The sequence below is a fragment of the Rhinolophus ferrumequinum genome, chromosome 19 (genome assembly GCF_004115265.2).
Source record: "Rhinolophus ferrumequinum isolate MPI-CBG mRhiFer1 chromosome 19, mRhiFer1_v1.p, whole genome shotgun sequence".
Taxonomy (NCBI): domain Eukaryota; kingdom Metazoa; phylum Chordata; class Mammalia; order Chiroptera; family Rhinolophidae; genus Rhinolophus; species Rhinolophus ferrumequinum.
The window spans coordinates 3,413,853-3,435,061 of NC_046302.1; the positions used below are offsets into that span (position 1 = coordinate 3,413,853).

Below are 21,209 nucleotides of genomic sequence, written 5' to 3' on the forward strand. Positions count from 1 at the left end.
ATATTGTGCTGAGTGGAGTATATCAGATAGAGGAAGATGGATGCAATGTGATTTCACTTATATGTGGAATCTAAAGAACAAAACACATGAACAAACAAAAACAGGAACAAACTCAGAGAGAACATTTTGAGGGTTGCCTGATGGGGTGGGGTTGTGGAGATGGTGAAGAAGGATTAAGAAGTACAAATTGGTAATTACAAAATAGTCATGGGGATGTAAAATATAGCATAAGGAATGTAGTCAATAATATTATAACTATGTATGGTGTCAGATGGGCACTAGATTTATCAGGGTGATCACCTTGTAAGTAATATAAATGCCTAATCACTATGTTGTACACCTGAAACTAATATAATATTGTATGTCAACTGTAATTGAAAAATTAAAAAAAATATTTTAAAAAAGAAAAAGAAAAAAACAAGTGCAGTCTCAGGACAAGATGGTGCTGGTACTGGCGAGGAGAGGCATGGCCAAAGCTCTCCTCAAAAGATTACAGCAGAGACGCGAGCCACCTGAATGAGAGATGAGAAGAATGAAGGGCCAACTCAGGGGCAGGGCAGTCAGAACTGGAAATATATCACTATAAGAGTGAAAATACATTTATGTAGGCATGAGTCTAAAGAATGGCAAATGGGTTTAAAAATGTAAATGCAAATGCCAAACATTGTTACCCAAGGAGAAGAAAGGTTTGCCATGTGCAAGTAATAACATAATACCAGTCAGGCTCTAAAACCCCAGGTTGTGCAAATAGACAAGAAGTTGTGCAGAAGCTTGAAGCTCCTCTCCTAGGACCTGCCCCTTTCCCAGAGAAGGCTTTGCCCTTTAAAAGAGCAATTTTGACCAGTCACAGTTTTTGATATCTGATTTTATATTTCCCTCTTCCATGAGAAGTCTCTGTCTTGTGCACAAAATGAAGAAATGAGGCTGGATACCTCATTTCTATGGGGTAAATTGGCAACTGGTTGTACAGCTGTCCCCAGAGGGCTCAGCTGGAAAGAGTCATGAGGCCAAATGTTTCGTCCTACCACAAAGTGGTGGTGGGTGCTCCTCATCCTGCTGCAACCCTGGACAAAAAGTGGACACTCACACTGGCATGGGGCTACTGGCAGGGCAAGTAGGTAGATAACTTCCCCCTCAGAGGATACCCAGGACCCATGAATGCACCATGCAGAGGAGTTCTGGGCCCCTCTATATGTGTCAAGGTTGAGGGAGGACTTGTGGGTGGTGACATGGTGAGTGGTGGGATTCCTTCTCTCCCCCACTCCCAACCGTCCTGAGCTGGTGGACCTTACTAGAAATCTGGGTGCACAACTAGAAATTCATGCCCCTCCCTGGGCTGAGGGCTACTGGCATCCCAGGCTCATATCATTGGACGTGTTTTCCAGGTAGCAAGGATGCCTCTCAGCACCTCACCTCAGCAGGCTCTGTTTTCTCCCATAGCACCTAGTTCTCACACTTGACCTCTCCACTTGTCCTGTGAGCCCAGCCACTCTGGCAAGAACCACCGTGATTCCCCGAAAATAAGACCTAGCCAGACCATCAGCTCTAATGTGTCTTTTGGAGCAAAAATTAATATAAGACCCGGTCTTATTTTACTATAAGACCAGGTATTATATAATATAAGACCGGGTCTTATATGATACAACATAAGACCCGGTCTTATATTAATTTTTGCTCCAAAAGATGCATTAGAGCTGATGGTCCGGCCAGGTCTTATTTTCGGGGAAACAGGGCATCTGTGCCACTTTTACTGAAGGTTTGCGGGGTCCCATAGCCCCAATGGTTTTTGTTGAAATAATAAAATAATATAATTATAATATTTACTAAGTATGGATGGAAAAGGGGCCACAAGTTAAACCTGATAAGCTCAGGAAACTGAAAATAACCACATAGGATGACATGAACAAAAGTATTCCTAACTAAGGTGGGCCATGGTGGGAACTCACATCTTTAGCCTGTAGCTTCCTTGATAAAGGTCAATCTTTACCTTAAGTGAGCCTGCCTATCATCTTTTTGCACCTAGGATAACATGCCCTTAGAATGGCAGTAATCCCTTTTTCTGGACCAGAGCAGGAAATTACAGAATCCCACATTCTTATTCTTGTCCTCTGATTACCATCTTTAGGTGCTGTAAAAAGTGAACTATTAACTACCCTGTACCCGCTTATGTAGAAGTACCTGTCTTTTCCATTTACTTTTATCCAATCCCAGAGATTTCCTTGCTTTGCTTTCTTCCACCCCCTTAATCTACCACCAGTGAATTTCATGTAACCTTCCTCCTTTGATTCTACGTATAAAATAAGCTGCAAACCCCCATTTTGCAGAGCATTTTCTCAATTCTTGGAGATTTTGCTTCCCGGCAATTGTCGTCAGTTTGGCTCAAATAAACTCTTATAAGCTTTCTCTTAGGCTGGATGTTTTTCCACTGACGTTACTTGGTGTAGTCAGCAGGATTCCAAAGAAGCCCACCCAGGGACACTCTGCAGACCCTGATTTGGTGCTAGGTACCAGCAGGGGCTCATTGAGCTCCACCTGCTCCCTGCTTTGCATCAGGTGAACTTGGGTGAGTTTTTCTTAGAATTCCGGACCTCCCCGTTTTAAGGCAGAAGATCCTGACTTTATTTGAGCTGTTTTTTTTTTTAAAAAAAAAATCCTTGAGGTGGCATTAAGTGTTAAGGGTTGAGATAAACCAGGTTAAGGACAAGAGTTAAGATAACTCAGGGACAGGAGAAAAAAATGGGTGGCAGGTTTTAATATCGGCTTTTCAATTGGAATTGTTTACTGTGAGTCTGAAAAAAACTTTGCTGGATTAATGAGAGTCAGAACTTGTTCAACTCTGAAGATAAGGGGCGTTTACTCCCTCCAGCTCAAATTTTGGGTATTCTTAGGTGACTAAAACTATATATGGAGGTGTTTGAGGGTACTCCTCAAAACGTGCAGTGGTCCCATAGGGATTTCCAACACAACTGTAATTAAATGTTTGACTCGTCTGGGGACGCGCACATAAAGGCTGGTTACCTAGCGCTCCGAGTCCTCACGGTTGTACTAGACAGCTGGGGACAGAAACTGAGGCACATAAGAGGGTTGGAGCAACTCTGGAGGTTACAGCCCCTTGGAGCTCAGCCCATAAGCAGCACACTTCAGCCCACTACACAGTATCACTAGGTATTTGTTCAGACTCTGCAGATCTCAAAAGAAAACTAAAAATTAACATGGGAAATCGTGCCTCAAAGGCTGACAAGCTCCCGGCCCCCAGTCCCATTAACACTCCTGCAGATGTACAGCTCCTGGGGAGCCTTTACTTGCAAGTACTTACATACATGGAAAGATTTAACTAGAAGTGATATCAGCTTTAGATGGCCAAAATGGAGCTCTTTTGACATCTAAATGTTTTGTGTGCACCATTAGAAAAAGTCGGCCTAAAAATCAAACTGAATGAAATGGGAGGCTTATCTCAATTGGCAAATAGAAGCCTCTGACATGGTACAGAGAGACGTTCTTCTCTCCAGGAAGCTAGTAAGAAAATTTAGAGACTGTCTCTGAACTAAAGAAGTTTCTGAAGCTGCTCAATGCCAACACTCCACTCTTCCCTCTTCTCCAACTGCCCCACTGTACGCTTTACTTTTTTGTCTGGACTTATTCTCCTTTCCTCTGCCACTCTCTCTTCTCCACCTCTAATGCAGCTTCCTTTAGAGAAAAGCTGGTTCCAGGTGGAGGGGAATAAGCAAGTGTATACAAACAGGACTAAGGAACCCCCTACAGATTCCCCCTAACCTCTCTAGGACCCTGATGAGTTTGCAAAGGAATTTGAATTAACCGTTAGAACATATAATCCTGACTTTTCTGATTTATTCCAATTAACGCACTGGTTTCTGAGAGCAAAGCAACAGAATTATTAAAGGTTTGCTAGGGAAACTCCTGTAGAGGAATCTGCTTTTATTGTAAAAAGTCGTGTCACTTTAAGGGTTGTAGAAAACTAAAATTGGATTTAGAAAAAGAAAATCAACAGAAGCAAGCATAGGACTGCTTCAAGGACTATGAGGGCATTTCCCCTTCTCACTGACACTGGGGCACCTTCATCTGTTAACACCACCCGACTAAGTTGCCCTCTCCTTTGGAGTAAAGCTTCTGTACAAATGGTAGGGACATCTAATCAACCAATGTCTGTTTAAGTCAGAACCTATTTCTCTCCAGCTAGGAAATGTTAAGGGGAGACATCTATTTTTACCACTCAGATCTGCCCCAAGTCACCTGATAGTGTGAGACTTTCTAACCAATAATGCTCATACTGGGTGAAATGTATTTAGAATAAATGAATCAAATTGAGAAAATAATGGTTTTAAAATAAACTACATGAGAGGAAACTCGTCTTGAGACCCACTGAATGTTGCAGGATGTTCCAATACAACTTTAGGCTTTTCCCAGTACGGAAATTGGCGAGATTAAGTCAGCCCCTTTTATTAAAATAACTATTGATAATATTTTGCCTCTACCTAATATTTGCCAATATCCTTTGAGGCCTGAGGCACTAGCTGGAATTAGCTCAGTATACAAGATTACCTTTAAAAGGGGGCTTATAATTCCATGTATGAGCACCTGTAATTCTCCAATCCTTCCAGTAAAGAAACCCAGTGGGAAAGGATGGAGATTTGCACAGGATCTCAGAGCTATAAATAGGTATCATGTGGTCCCAAATCCACATACCGTATTATCAGCTATTCCTGTGTGTATTGCCAATATTTTTCAGTGATAGATTTATGGAGTGCTTTTTCAGCATTCCTGTGGAAAAAACAAACAAACAAACAAAATAAACCGACATTAAAAAGGAAATACTTCTTTGCTTTTCCACCTGGGAAGATCAGAGTTTGCTTGGGCAGTAATGCATGTCCCAGGGGTATACAGAGAGTCCCACCTATTTCTCTCAGATGCTAAAAGCTGATGTGAATGATGTTGAACTTCCCAGAAATTCTACTCTAAGCCAATATGTGGATGATTTACTCTTGTGTTCTAGGACATAATACTGTGTTTCCCCGAAAATAAGACCTAGCCGGACAATCAGCTCTAATGCGTATTTTGGAGCAAAAATTAATATAAGCCCAGTCTTATATAAGACTCGGTCTTATAGTAAAATAAGACCCGGTATTATATTATATTGTATTATATTATATTATATTATATTATATTATATTATATTATATTATATTATATTTATTATGTTATATTATATTATATTATATTATTATATTAAAGACCGGGTCTTATATTAGAGTAAAATAAGACCGGGTCTTATATTAATATTTGTTCCAAAAGACGCATTAGAGCTGATTGTTTGGCTAGGTCTTATTTTGGGGGAAACACAGTAGATTCCTAAGAGGACACAACTTACCTATTACAATAGCTAGTCATAAAAGACATAGGATCTCAAAACACAAGCTTTGATTCTGTTTACACCACATAAAACACCGTGGTTATCTCGTATCTAAAGATAGGCTACTAATTAACCCTGAAAGACTGAGGGGAATAATACCCTTTCCTCTTCCAAGAACACAAACAAAAACAGCTTAAAGGATTCCTGGGTCTGGCTAGATGCTATCTCAATTAGGTTCCAAATTTTTCATTAAGGCCCAGACTCTATATATCTTATTAAAATCAGATCAATCTGATCCAACTCAATGGAACCCTGAAGGGAAACAACCTGAAGAAGCTCTAGACAATTAAACTCAGTAGTTAAAGGGCACTCTCCCTGCAGGCCAGCCATCTCTGCCACAGTCATGTTATGCAAACAAACAGAAGAGATAATTATAGGAACTCCTATCTTTACTCATTCTATTGAATCTCTGCTGAACTCTCATCACATTCAACACTTCTGTCAGTGGACTGGCTTCTTATGAAGCACTCTTGCTTTCTGCACCGAATGTTACTTTAAGTCAATAACAGTCTTAACCCAGCAACTTCATTGCCCTCTTTACAGGATGAAGACATCCACAGTTATGTTTTGCTTACTGAGCACCTTCTTGTTCCTAGGAATGATTTACTGAAAACCCTCATTGATAATGCGGACTCTTATCTGAAAGATGAACGGGGACATTACCAAGTTGGATATGCAATAACTTCCATGGTAAACATAAATTAAAGTTTCTTATTTACCTGAATAATATCTGCCCAACAAGCTGAATTAATTGATCTAACAGAAGCTTGTAAATGAGCCAAAGATCAAATAGGCAATATTTATACTGATACTTGCTATACCTTTGGTGTAGCTCACAACTTCAAAATGTTATAGAAATGTGAGGCTTCTTAATTTCCTCACGCAGCCCACAAGAATGGAAAACAGGTTGCAGAATTTAAAATATATGTCATACAGCAACTTAAACAATTGGCAATTATCAAAATTCCAGGACATTCTAAGGCTACCACCATGGAAGCAAAAGAAAATAATTTAGCTGATTCTGCAGCTAGACCAGCAACAATGAACAGCCAAATTATGCAGACTTGAGAATGTTTCTTCTCCCTATTAAATCAATAAAAGATTCTCTTTTACAGTTCCAATGGACAGCTGCGGTAGAAGAAAAGAAAATATAGCAACAAAAAGGGGGAAACTTTATTTAAATCCAAACAGATATAGCTTAGCATGTACATGAGCTAACGCATTGAGGTCTTGGAAAGATGGATTCATGGAGTAAAGAATATTATTAGAAGCCTCTTACTGTAGCTCATAAGGTGTACAGGAGATGTTCTATCTGTCTAAAATCTAACCCTGGAAAAAGACTCCATGGGTCCCAAGGACATTTCCCACTTCGTTTAGGTCCATTTGAGGTATGGTAATTGGATTTTATCTCAATGCCAACCATCTCAGGATAGAAATATGTGTTCATCATGATTTGTATGTTGTTTTACTGGATTGAGACATTCCCTTGCAGCAGAGCAACAGCCTTAATGGTAAGTAAGTTATTTAAAATATAATAATCCCCAACTGGAGAATTCCCTGTGAGTTGCATAGTGACAGAGGGATTCATTTCACTGGGCCAATAATTCAATCTATTTGTAATATTTGGCCTATTTTACAGCATTTTCATTATGTTTATCACCCCAGTCCTCTGGATTGGAATATACAAATGGTACAATTAAAACTCAACTATGTAAATTTTCAGAAGCTTTTAATCTCCCTTGCCCAAAAGCTCTCTGTGTGAGTGCTTCTCAACCTGAAATATACTCCTTTTGGTGAACACAGGCTTTTTCCTCATTAGTCATTGTTCACCCTATGCAAAGTGATATATGAACCAACCTTACTAAAAGGAGACATTCTACTTTATTATCAAGGACTTATCTTAAAGAAATTAATAAATTAGTAACTGATTCACTTCAATGTGCTTTTGGGAGACAAGGACTTCAAAGACCACGACTCACAACCAGGAAATTTTGTCCATTGAACAAGACATCAATTAAAGACTTTCTAACCTTGTCAGAAGGGACCTATCAGTGGATATCAGAGACTCCTTGAGGATGAGAAGCCACCGACATCAGGATTAGACAGCTATCCCAAGACATCGAGAACACCTACATAATTGATATTGAACTTAAAATAACCATTTGTTTGATTGTCTTTACCTGTCTGCTAATAATATTAGTAATAATGATAGTTATACTTGTTCTTTAGGCTTTTCTCAAACCCTATACTTATATAGCCCAACTGTTAATAATTGCTAAAGTCATATTAGATAACTTTTATATTATCAATAATACTATCTTCATGGTTTTGAAATTTAGAAGGAATGTTATTGTAGAAGGAAGAAAAGGGATCTGTTGTGTTTTTGAGAGAAGTTAAAAGGAAATAGTTTGTCCTATAAGCTGATTATTTCTGAATGAGGAAAAAGAGACAACTGAGAAGAACAAGTGAAGTTGTAGAGGTTAGTGGAAAATAAATATTGAGAAAGAAATTTTATGCATAAATATTAGAACTCAATTATGCTTACCCCCTAACTCAACAAAGACTACTAACTATATTAATTCAGATAGAAGCTGAAGTGGATATATATATATATATATATATATATATATATATATATATATATCCCTCTATAATGGCTGCTGAAGTATACAAAATTTATTTATGAAACCCTTACTGTCCTCCTGGTAGAAATTTTTCGGTAGTAATTGTAATTTACACCATTGTGTTCTTATAGCCTTGGCCCCTATAAAACCTTAAAGTTACAGTTCCCAGTAATACAACTAGCAGAAATCAGATTAATGAATGACACTTGATTGCTGGTGAGTAGACAGGCCGTATTAAATAAAAAAGGTGAATGGTTATGTCTCCAATCTATATGGAATTCTCAGTTCACCCAATCCTGGCCTATCATATCCACCCCAACAAACAACAGTAAATGGTATATGAGATGGAGACGTTTTTGTTGGGAGGGGTTAGAAAATTTTTGTGTCATACTAACTGATTTCTATCGTAATAACACCAGGTTTACAGTAAATGCTATAGGAATATGGTGTAATATTGAAATCATAGGCAAATTAACTTTTCCTAAGGTTAATGAAACCTATGTTAACATTGATACTGAAAATCCAATGTATTGGGAAGTTGAACTTAGTCCTCCCCATGAAGTTATTTCTATGGAAACTAATTGGCCAGAAGAAAAAGGAGAACTTCTATATCATGAAATAATAGAGAGTCTTAATTCATCTGGCCAAACTTATCATAAAGTAGAAATAGCAGTAGACGAGGGAAGAAAACATAGTATTAGCTTACTAAAAAAAATTATGATAATGCATATAAAGCGTTCTTTGGTTGGTTAGGATTTTTGCTTTCCTTAGACTCATACTTGGCTAATAGTGGATCTTTTCTGCTCTTAATCAGTGTTACTGGTTTAATACTATTGCTCTTGGTCCTAGTTTGTAAATGTTATACTCGATACAAAAAGCAACATAAGACAGACAGAGGAAAAAACTTGGATCATAATAGCTCAAAGATTAAAAATGATCCAGAATTAAGATCACAAAGTTTTTGCAACACTGGTGCTAACCTTTTTTAATATCAGAGGTATTATTCATTACAAATTTGTACCAACCGAACAGTTAACCAAGTTTACTATTTGGAAGTGCTGAAAAGGCTGTGTGAAAAAGCTAGACGACCTGAACTTTTCACCAAGAATTCATGGCTCTTATATCACGACAATGCACCAGCTCACACAAGCACTGTCTGTGAGGGAGTTTTTAGCCAGTAAACAAGTAACTGTATTGGAACACCCTCCTTACTCACTTGATCTGGCCCCCAATGACTTCTTTCTTTACTGAAGAGAAAGGCAATACTAAAAGGAAGACATTTTGATGACGGGTAACTTACAGAAAAATAAATGCAATTGACAAATAAGTACACGAGAGGATGTTTGATCTTATAAATATTCAGGAAAATTAAAATAACCATGGATTCTATTTATGCTGGCTAAATTGAAAAAATGTAAAAGATGGATCACATCCAATGTGGGGAAATGGCTGCTGTCATCACTGTTGATAGCAGCACGGTGGTTTTTCGGGGGATAATGTGGAAGAATTTATCAAAATTTAAAATGTGCCTGCTCTTTGACCCTACAAACCCATTATTTATATCAGTTTATATCCATTGCCCATTTTTCTACTGGAATTTTTATCTTTTACTCACTAATTTATGTAGCAATTCTATTCATTCCAGGTATATTTGACTTATTATCTTATACATTTCTCTTCATGCCTAATGCTTGTCTTTCTAACTTTATTTATGTCTATTCTTAAAAAAAGTTTTAAAAGTTGATGTGAAACATATCTGTCATTTCCATCATGTCTTCTGTTTTGTTGTTTCTTATACTTTAATAATCAAGTGTGTATGGTTGGCTCTTTAATCTAGAATGAATTTTGTGTGTACGGTAGGAGGTAAATCTCTATCTTTCCTACTTTGTCATATGAATAACCAGTTGTCCTACTGCCAGGTATGAAAAGTATCTTACATTAAATCCCCATCTATACTTCGGCCCTTTTCTAGAATCTTTATTCTGCTTCATGACTTATTTGCCTTTGTCTGTTCTAATACCACATTTTAAAACTTTGGTCAGCAGAATAACAACCCCCCAAAGATGCCACATCCTAATCTCCAGAACCTGGAAATATGTTCCCGCAAAAAGGACTCTTTGCAGGTGTGATTAAGAATCTTTTAAAAAATATTTTTAATTACAGCGAACATTCCATATTATATTAGTTTCAAATGTACAGTATAGTGGTCAGACATTTATATAATTTATGAAGTGATCCCCCTGATAAGTCTTGCACCCACCTGACACTATATATAGTTATTAAAAAATTATTGGCTATATTCCCTATGCTGTACCTTACATCCCCATGACTATTTTGTAACTACCAATTTATTCTTCTTAAACCCTTTGCCCTTTTCCCCTAACCCCTTAATCCCCCTCCCATCTGGCAACTATCAGTTTGTTCGCTGTAACTATGAATCTGTTTCTGTTTTCTTTGTTTGTTTATTTTGTTCTTTTGATTTCACTTGTATGTGGAATCTACATATAAGTGAACTCGTATGGTATTTGGTTTTCTCGTATTTCACTTAACATAATACCCTTTTGTTGCTTTCTTTTTCTCATGCTCTCTTCTCTTGTTTGTTAATGACTGTCTGTAGTGTTGTATTTGGATTCCTTTCTCTTTATTTCCTGTCTATCTCTTGTAGATTTTTGTTTTGTGATTATCATCTGCTTCATATATACCAAGCTATTTTTATAGCAGTCTATTTTAAGTTGATGGTCACTGAAGTTTGAACGCATTTTAAAATTACAACCATTTTTACTAACCCCTTCCATGTTTATGTTTTTGTCATTATTTTTTAATTCTTGTGTGTGTGTGTGTGTGTGTGTGTGTGTGTGTGTGTGTATCCCTTAATTTACTGGTGTAATTACACATAATCTTTCTACTTTTGTCTTTTAACTTTTATAATAGCTTTAGTATAGGTTGATCCACTGTTTTTACTATGTGTTTGCCTTTGTCAGTGAGAATTATTGTCTTTGTGATACTTTCTTATTCATATTTAAATTATTTTTCTTAAAGAAGTCCCTGTGTATCCCTTGAGATACTGGTTAGGTGGTGATGAACCCCTTTAGCTTTTTCTTATCTGTGAAGCTCTTAATCTGTCCTTAGATGCTAAATGATAGACTTGCTGGGTAGAGTTATCTTGGTTTTAGGTCCTTGCTTTTCATCACTTTGAATATTTTGTGCTAAACCCTTCTGGACTGCAAAGTTTCTGCTGAGAAATTGATAACAGCCTTATGGGAGCTCCCAAACTGCTTCTCTCTTGCTGCTTTTAAGATTCTCTGTCTTCAACCTTGGATATTTTAATTATGATGTGTCTTGGTGTGGGCCTCTTTGGGTTTATCTTGTTGGGACTCTGTACTTCCTGGTCTTGTTTATGGATCTCCTTCTCTAGGTTAGGGAACTTTTCAGTCATTATTTCTTCAAATATGTTTTTAATTCCTTGCTTTCTCTCTCGTTTCCTTCTGGTACCCCTATGATGTGAATGTTGTTATGCTAGATGTTGTCCCAGAGGCCCCTTAAACTATCCTCATATTTTTAAAATTATTTTTTCTTTCTCCTGTTCTGATTAGGTGTTTTCTGCTACCTTATTTTGCAAATCACTAATTCAATCCTCTTCTTCATCTAATCTGCTGTTTATTCCCTCTACTGCATTCTTCATTTCCGACTGGTTCTTTTGTTTTGTTTTGTATCTCCTTTTTTATGTTTCCTACCTCTTTGCTGAGTACTCAAAGAGTTCATCTACTCTTCCCGTAAGTTCATTGTGTATTCTCATAATCAATGTTTTGAACTCAGCATCTGGTACATTGCTGAGTTTTAGTTATTTTTGTTTTAGTTATTTTTCTGGAGTTTTGTCTTGTTCTTTCATTAGGGAGATGTTTCTTTACTTCCTCATTTTAGCTACTTCCCGTGTTTGTTTCTATGTATTAGTAAGTCTGCTACATGTCCCAGTCTTGGCAGAGTGGCCTTATGTAGTAGGTGTCCTGTGGGGCCCAGTGGCAAGTCTGCCTGGTCACCTGAGCTCGGTGCTCCAGGTATGTCCCTTGTGTGGGTTGTGTGTACCCTTCTGTTGTAGTTGAGCCTTGATTGCTGTTGGTATGTCAGTGGGTGAGACTGACCCTCAGACTGACTGGCTGTGAGGACTGGCTATGAGTAGGGTAAACAAACTGTTGTGCAGGGGCTGACCCCACAGAGTAGGATTTGCTTTAGCAGGGCTCTGGTGCCTGCTGAGTCCACCCTCTGGGTATGTCATTTGTGATGCTCATGGGATGGTGCTTTGGCATGATCTGGAGCCAGCCTCCAGGTGTGTTGGTTCTGGGGCCTCAGAGAAGGAGCTTTGGTGCAGGTCAAGTTTAGCTGCTGTCTGTGTTTGGCTAAGGACACCTACAAAGTTATTCGCAGTTGGTAGTTACCTGTGCTGGGCTTGGAGGCATCTGGGAGAGGTTATGCTGTGAACCAAGGCCAGCTGCCACTAGTGACAGGTTTGGGGCTGTTTAGCAAGAGGTACAGCGTAGGCCAAGGCCAGCTACTGCTGGTTTGAGGTTTGGGGGCCTTTGATTTTAGGAAAGTCTACAGCAGGCTGAGGACTGTGGCTTGTGAGGAACAGTGCTAAAAGAGGTTGGGGTTGGTGTGTGAGTTAGGTATGGTGGGATCTCAGGGAATTACCAGGGTGGGGCAACAGTGGTGTCAGCCAGGTTGATGGAGACTCAGATTTGGCGCCTGCCTGCGCCTGCAGGCTAGGAGTTGGGGAGGGCTCAACAAAGGAACAATGGCACTTCTGTCCTAGAGGGAGCTGACCCTCCAGTCTTGCCCTGAAGCTAGACAATTCAGTTCCTTCCCATATGTCTCTGGCACTTTCCAAGCTGCTGTCCCTTCGCTGGAGCTCAGGACAAGTGTTTGTGAGTAAGTGAGTCTGTGCTCCAGCCCTTTAAGAGGGCACCCATGACTATACCGGCCCTCCATCTTACCTGGACAGTGTCCACACTGACTTTCACTGCCAGCTGTTTTGGTGATTCCTCTTCCTGGAACTGGTGTTCTGGGCTGGGTAGTCTGGTATGGGCCTGGAACCCCTTCCTCCTCAGTGGGGACATCCACAACCAAGATATCCCTCCCAATTCTTAATTGCCATATGTGGGGGTGGGATCAGCTCGTTTTACATCTCTGCTCCTCTTTCCAATCTCAATGTGACTTCTTTTTTATATCTTTTATTATAGGAGTTCTGTTCAGCTCGTCTTCAGGTGGTTCTCAAGTGTGGTTGTCCTGTAATTTGTTGTAATTTTGATATGGTTGTGGGAGGAGGCAAGCACAATGTTTACCTACTCTACCATTTTGACTGGAAGTACTTAAGTTAAGAATCTTGACCTAGGGAGATGATCCTAGAATATCTGGTGGGTCTGATGTCATCACAAGGTTCCTTATAAGAGGGTCAGATGGAGGTGTGACAATGGAGGCAGAGATCTGATGGCAAGACTAGAAGATGCTACCCTGTTTGCTGTAAAGATGGAGGAAGGACCATGATCCAAGTACTGCAGATGGCCTCTGAAAGCTGAAAAAGGCAAGGGATTCTGTCCTAGAGCCTCTGGAAGAAGCATCATCCTGCTGACACCATGATTTTAGGACTTCTGGCCTCTAGAACTGCAAAAAGGTGAATTTGTGTTGTTTTAAGCCACCATGTTCATTGTAATTTGTTACAGCAGCAGTAGGAAATTAATCCAGGTACCAACAGAAGAAATTTTTAAAAATGTAAGTCCCAAACCTGATTTGTAGAAGAGATGGAAGAAGGGAAGAAGGGATGGTAACTGAAGCCTGCTCTTTTCTAACAGGGGATCAGACATAGATTACTTCACATTTCAACTATATTTATGGATGGAATCATTGGAAGGATTAAAACCCAGAAGTTTAAAAAGGCAGCCCCTGGATAAGTGCTGGGAGAAGCTGGCAGAGCTGTCACCATACCACATTTGCTTTTTGGTGCACATGGGTTGGTTATCATCTGACCTCCAGAAAATGCACTTTAAAACATGATCTTGCACAAGTGCTCCAGATATGTGCACTGGAGGCCATGGAACAAACAGCAGGCAAACCGGGGCTGCAGCCACCCACAGGGAGAACATCAAGCCTGGGCCTCCAACAGCAGGAAGAAAGTCCAGTGGGGCAGGTGCAGGTATGTATATGGCAAGGCAGAGATATCCAGACAGGCTGACACCCCTCCTCTTTCCCAGGGCGACTGCAGATTGACTTCTGTCTCCACCCAGACCCGAGGGATCAGAGATGGTTCCAGACCCCAGCAACCTGCAGCCCTGGACTACCTGGGTACTCCTTGGATAACATTCTGGAATTATGCATGCATGTTTTATACACCTTCTGTATGCATTCTAGATCTCTGTGTATGCTGGGCTGAGCTCTGGTCAGAGCAGGAGGCCAGGATACCCCTAGATGTGGTTTCTCAAGTGTGTCCCTCTCCTCAAAAATCTCAGTTTCTTCATCTGTCAATTGAGGGCACGGGTTGACAAGGACCCTTGCTGATACAAACTTTAGTTTCTTAGGGAGTCAAATGGAGATTATTCCTCTGTGGACCTCCCCAATGGACATTGAAGGACTTGGTTCTCACCTGGGTGTCTGATGTTCAGAGTTCTGTAAAGACACAGACTGAGGCTTTGCCACAGCTCCCACTCTTTCTGGCTGTCTCATGAGTGGGACAAATCCCTCCCTGAGTTCTAGTTTACTCACTTGCCCAACGGGATACTGATAATACCCCCTGGCCTTCGTTATAGGGCTGAGAGTCAAATGAAGGGATTGCAGTCCTTCCAGTGTACACCAGAGATCTGTGTGAGCAGAAGGGGCCAGGTGCCACCCATCCCCAACCAAGTTCACAGGCTCACCTGTGGAGGGTCTGAAGTCATATCCCAGATTTCATCAGATACTCTCCTCCAAACTCCACTTCCAGCAGAGATGGGAAAGACCAAGGAAAATGGCCCCAAAGGACATCTCTGAATTTCCCCAAGATTGCTTGAGAGAAAGGGTCCAGCACCCACTAGGTGGCTTTGGAGGTCTAGGGAACTTCCCTCTAGGCATCTGCTGTAGGGTTCCAGTGCAATGCTGCACACAAATGTGTGTATGTGCCTATGTGTGTGTAGTACTTGTGTGGCATATGTGCATTGGTGTTCATATGCATGCCTGCATGTGTGTGTGTGTGTGCAGCCAGATGACCTCAAACATGTGTGCACAGGCATACATGCTCATCTATGTGTGGGCACCTAGGGCTGCACTGAGTGTGCCTACAAGGTCTAACAATTAAGTTCATGAACTTGTTGCAACGATGTTGCTAACTTTTTTTTGATATCAGAGGGATTATTCATTATGAATTTGTACCAGCTGGACAAACAGTTAACCAAGTTTACTATTTGGAAGTGCTGAAAAGGCTGCATGAAAAAGTTAGACGACCTGAACTTTTCACCAACAATTCATGGCTCTTGTATCACAACAATGCACCAGCTCACACGGCACTGTCGGTGAGGGAGTTTTGAGCCAGTAAACAAATAACCATATTGGAACACCCTCCCTACTCACCTGTTCTGGCCCCCAATGACTTCTTTCTTTAACCAAAGATAAAGGAAATATGGAAAGGAAGATATTTGGATGACATTCAGGACATCGAGGATAATACAATGACAGCTCTGATGGCCATTACAGAAAAAGAGTTCCAAAATTGCTTTGAAGGGTGAACTAGGCTCTGGCATCGGTGCATAGCTTCCCAAGGGGAGTACTTCGAAGGTGACCTTAGTGACATTCAGCAATGAGGTATGCAGCACTTTTTCTAGTATGAGTTCATGAACTTAATTGTCTGACCTCATGCATACAGATACACGTGAGTGTTCATGGGCTCTCACGTGGGTGCATGTGCATTCATGTTTGTGTCTTTGTGCATGGAAAGCATATGACAGCTTTGCTGCTAATTTCACCTCATGATTACATTTTCTTTGGCTTTCATGATTAAAAAAAAAAAAACAGCACCACCTTTTAAAAACCAGATTTCATGTAAAAACTTACATATTCAGCTTCTTTTGAAAAATGAGAAAGGCAGTTCTTAGCCCTGTTCCTGAAGGGCACCCACCAACTATATAGCCCATAAGCTCTGGCCCGCTGTACTCTGGAGGTGTCGTGTGAACTCCAGCTTGTCAGAATCCTCACGTTCCACTCATTTATGTTACCTCCTTAACCCCTATGGGGATTTGAATCCTTGGATAAAATCCCAACAATTTAGTAGCAAGCTTAATCTTATTCTACAGTGTGCCCATCCCAACCTGGTTAGGTTCCCCACCTCTGCCTCTATTCACTTTTAGCCACTTTGCCCACATCGTCTCTCCATCCCTCTCCATGCTTCTTCTGATGCTGTCTTCCTGGTCTGCTGTGACCTCCTCACCCTCTGTCTCAGGTGAAGTCTGACTCTACCTTCAGTTCCACCTCAGGTGTGCCCCCTGCTCTGAGAAGCACCCCATTTACCCTCTAGTACCATCGCCCCCACCCCCTTACGCTCTGATAACCACTAAACTGTTGTCTGTGTCTATGAGTTTTTGTCTCTTTATTTGTTTGTTTTGTTACTTTGTTGCTTTTAGCTTTATATCCCACATATGAGTGAAGTCATGTGGTTTTCTACTTTTTCTGTCTGACTTATTTCACTTAGCATAATAATCTCAAGATCCATCCATGTTGTTGCAAATGGCAGTATTTCATCTCTTCTTATGGCAGAGTAGTATTCCTTTGTGTATATATACCACATCTTCTTTACCTAATCATCTTTTGAAGGACAGCAAATCTTGTGCACTGTAAATAATGCTGTCATGAACATCGTAGTGCATATACCTTTACAGGTAGTTGTTTTCAGATTTTTTTGGTAGATACCCAGGAGAGGGATTGCTGGGTCACATGGTAATTCTATTTGTAATTTTTTGAGGAACCTCCACACTCCCTTCCATAACGGCTGCACCAGTCTGCATTCCCACCCCAACACTTGTTACTATTTGTCGTGTTGATGATAGCCATTCTGACTGGGGTGAGGTGATATCTCATAGAGGTTTTGATTTTCTTTCCCTAATAGCAAGTAAAGTTGAGCATTTTTTCATATATCTGTCGGTCATTTGTATGTCTACTTGGGAGAAGTGTTTGTTCATGTCCTCTGCCCATTTTTTAATTGGATTTTTTGTCTTTTTGTTGTTGAGTTGTATGAGTTCCTTATATATTTTGCATATTAGCCCCTTATCAGAGGCGTTGTCCCATTTGGTTGGTTGCCTCTTTGTTTTGTCGATGGTTTCTTTTGCTGATCAGAAGCTTTTTAGTTTGCAATAGTTCCATTCATTTATTTTAGCTTTTACTTCCTTTGCTTTTGAGGTCAAATTCATAAAATCCTCTTTGAACCCAAGGTCCATAAGTTTAGTACCTATGTTTTCTTCTATGCAGTTTATTGTTTCAGGTCTTATGTTTAGGTGTTTGATCCATTTTGAGTTAATTTTGGTACATGGTGACAGATAGCAGTCTAGTTTCATTCTTTTGCACGTGGCTTTCCTATTCTCACAGCACCATTTATTGAAGAGGATGTCTTTTCTCCATTGTATGCTTTTGGCTTCTTTGTCAAAATTTATCTGTCCATATTTAATGTGGATTTAATTCTGGGTTTTCAGTTCTATTCCATTGATCTGTATGTCTGTTTTCCTGCAAATACCATGCTGTTTTGATTATTATCACTCTGTAGTACAAGCTGAAGTCAGGGGGTGTGACACCTCCAGCCTTATTCATTTTTCTTAGGATTTCTTTGGCTATTTGAGGTCTTTTTTGATTCCATACAAATCTGATGATTTTTTTGTTCTATTTCTTTAAAAAAATGCCATGGGGATTGCATTAAATCTGTATATTGCTTGGGTAATATGGCCATTTTAACAATGTTGATTCTTCCAATCCATGAACATGGAATGACATGGAATGTTTTTCCATTCCTTTGTGTCTTCCTCACTTTCTTTTAAAAATGTCTTATAGTTTTCAGTGTATAGCCTCTTCACATCCTTTGTTAAGTTTAGTCCTAGGTATTTTATTCTTTTTGTTGCAATTGCAAAAGGAATTGTTTTTGTTTTTTTTTTTTAATTTCTTTTTCTGAAATTTCATTGGTAGTATATAGGAATGCAATGGATTTTGTACATTGATTTTGCAGCCAGCAAATTTACTGTATTTGTTTATTGTATCTAATAACTTTTTGGTGGAGTCAGGGTTTTCTGTATAAAGAATCACGTCATCTGCAAAAAAAAAGTGACAATTTAATTTGTTAATTTCCCTCTTATTACTGCTTTCACTGCATCCCAATAATTTTGATAAGATGTATTTTACTCTCATTTGTTTCTGTGTATCTTTTGATCTCTCCATTTGTTTCTTCTTTGACCCAGCCGTTCTTTAATAGCATGTTGTTTAATCTCCACATATTTGTGGTTTTTCCTGCTTTCTTTTTGCAGTTGATATCCAATTTCAAAGCCTTGTGATCAGAGAATATACGTGGCATGATTTCAGTCTTCTTAAACTTGCTGAGGCTAGTTTTATGTCCCAACATGTGGTCTATCCTTGAGAATGTTCCATGCACAGTAGAAAAGAATGTATAGTCTGATGTTCTAGGATGGAGTGCTCTATAAATGTCAATTATATCCATTTGGTCTAATGTGTCATTTAGGACTGATATTTCCTTACTTATTTTTCTGTTTGGATTATCTACCCATAGCTGTCAATGATGTATTTAGGCCCCCTAGTATAATTGTGTTTTGATCAATTTCTCCCTTTAGTTCTGTTAGAGAGTTGCTTTGTATATTTTGGTGCTCCCTGATTGGAAGCATATATATTGATGTGTGTTATCTCTTCTTGATGTATTGTCCCCTTATCTTTATGAAATTTCCATCTTTGTGTCATGTTATCTTTTTTATCCTGAAGTCTGTTTCATCTGATTTAAGTATGGCTGCAGCTGATTTTCTCTGGATACCATTTTCTTGGAGTATCAATTTCCACCCTTTCACTTTGAGTCTATATTTGTCCTTATAAATGCATCTCTTTGAGGCAGCACATGTTGGGTTTTGTTTTTTGATCCAATCTGCTACTCTGTGCCTTTTTATTGGTGAGTTCAGTCCATTTATATTTAGGGTTATTATTGATATCTGAGGATTTCCTATTCTATTTTTTGTTTTCTGGTGGCTCAGTGTCTCCATTGTTTCTTTGTCATTTTGTTGCTGTCTGTTATTTTAGTGTGGTGTTAGTCTATGATTTTTCCCGTTTCTTCTTTTTGTATGTTATATATCTCTATTCTCCGGATTTTTTTGAGTGGTTACCATTAAGTTTATGTAAAAGAAAATTTCGTACATACCGTAGTCCTTTTTTTCAGCATGCCAATTATCTCCACTCCTTTTTGCAGATTGTTTTCTCCTCTTATGTTTTTGTTGTCACAAGTTGTTCCCACTTATGCTGTGAGTTGATTTCTGAGTTGCATAGCAAATTGTCTTTTTCTTCTCTTTTTCCTTTTTTTAAGTTTTTTTTCTTCTTTACCTTTATGTTATGTTTAAGTGTATAGTGCCATATTTTGCGTAGGGATTGGCATTTCCTGCATCTGTCTGTCTGCTCATAATACTGCTCATTGTTTTGTATTCTTTTGATTTTTTGTTTCAGATTGAATAATCTCCTTCAGTATTTCCTGTAACGCAGGTCATGTGCTAGAAAATTCCCTCAGCTTCTGTATGTCTGGAACATACATACAGAATGTTCCTCCTTCATATCTAAAGGATATCTTTGCTGGATAGATTATTCTTGGCTCATAATTTCTCTCTTCAATAGTTTGAATATTTGATTCCACTCTCTCCTGGCTTGTAGAGTTTCTGCTGAAAACTGATGAGAATTTAATGGACTTTCCTTTGTAGGTTACCGTCTTCTTTTCCCTGGCTGCCTTGAGGATTCTTTCTTTGTCATTAATTTTCGATAGTTTCAATACAATGCGCCTTGGAAAAGGCCTGTTGGGATTAAGGTAATTAAGTGTTCTATTTGCTTCTTCGATTTGAGGATCCAGTTCTTTCCACAAGTTTGGGAAGTTCTCATTGACTATTAGTTTGAATATACTCTCTGTTTCATTCTCCCTTTCTCTCCTTCTCGTATGTCCATTATTCTTATATTGCTCTTTCTGATGGAGTCATAAAGTTCTTGTAGAGTTCTTTCATTTCTTTTAACCCTCAAGTCTCTCTCTTCCATCTGTGTCATTTCCAGATTTCTGTCTTCGATGTCACTGATTCTTTCCTCCATCTGGTCAACTCTACTACCTAAGCTGGCTGTTTCATTCTTCATTTCTTTTCTTGAGTTCTTAATCTCCAGAAATTCTATTTGGTTCTTTCTAAAAATTTCAATCTCTTTGGTAAAATGTTCATGTTGTTCTTTGATTGTGTTTCTGAGTTCATTAAACTGCCTATCTGTTTTCTTGCATCTTGCTGAGTTTTTTCAGAGCTGCAATCTTGAATTCACTGTCATTTAAGGCACATATTTCCTTGTCTTCAAGTTCATTTTCTGGAAAGTTTTTATTTTTTCTTCTGAGCTGCCTTGTTACTTTGGTTATTCATGGCAATTAATGAATTATTATTTCTCTTCCTGGGCATCTACGGGAGTAGGTTCTGCAGCAGGTTGATATGAGGTGGTCTTTCTTTTGCTTTCCAATAAGTGTTGCTGGAATGGTTTATTATCTCTCCTGCTGCAGCCTTTTATTTTCTCTCATGCTGTAGCATTTTATTTTCTTTGGCACTGTTCTGGCTTTTCACATGACAGGGGGCTTCCCTGGAAGGTGGGCTTCTCCTCTGTAAACAGGTACCTGGGTCTCAGAGCACCACCTCCATGGGAGGATGTGGAGAGCAATGGAATTCTGAGCTTCTGAAACCCCAATGCTGCTCCTGCAGTCTGGTGCAGAGCCTTTGTGTTTCAGTGGCTCTGGTTGCCCTAGCAGGGATCCATCTAGAAAGGTGGGGGTGGGATGAGCTGTGAGAGGTGGCTGGTGCATTTGTGGCTTTGAGCAATGGTGACTACCAGCCCGCAACTGTCTTGCCCCTACAGTTCCTTCCCTTTTACTGGAATTAGTTGCA

General features: G+C 39.4%; 1 protein-coding gene across 10 annotated transcripts in view; it reads left to right on the forward strand.

The window, feature by feature from the left end:
• KLF15 (KLF transcription factor 15) overlaps positions 1-21,209 on the forward strand; it is a 59,608-nt gene that overhangs the window by 24,068 nt on the left and 14,331 nt on the right. For 3 of the 10 annotated variants that reach the window (XM_033135705.1, XM_033135704.1, XM_033135706.1), the window contains exons 3-5: positions 6,025-6,118; positions 10,095-10,175; positions 14,295-14,385. The exons of 3 other annotated variants lie outside the window; for them this stretch is intronic. In XM_033135705.1, the coding sequence (XP_032991596.1) occupies positions 6,025-6,118; positions 10,095-10,175; positions 14,295-14,385 (266 nt within the window). Of the gene's footprint in view, positions 1-6,024; positions 6,119-10,094; positions 10,176-14,294; positions 14,386-21,209 lie in introns of those variants that run through there. 4 more of the 10 variants (XM_033135707.1, XM_033135709.1, XM_033135708.1 and 1 more) reach the window with 3 other exon arrangements.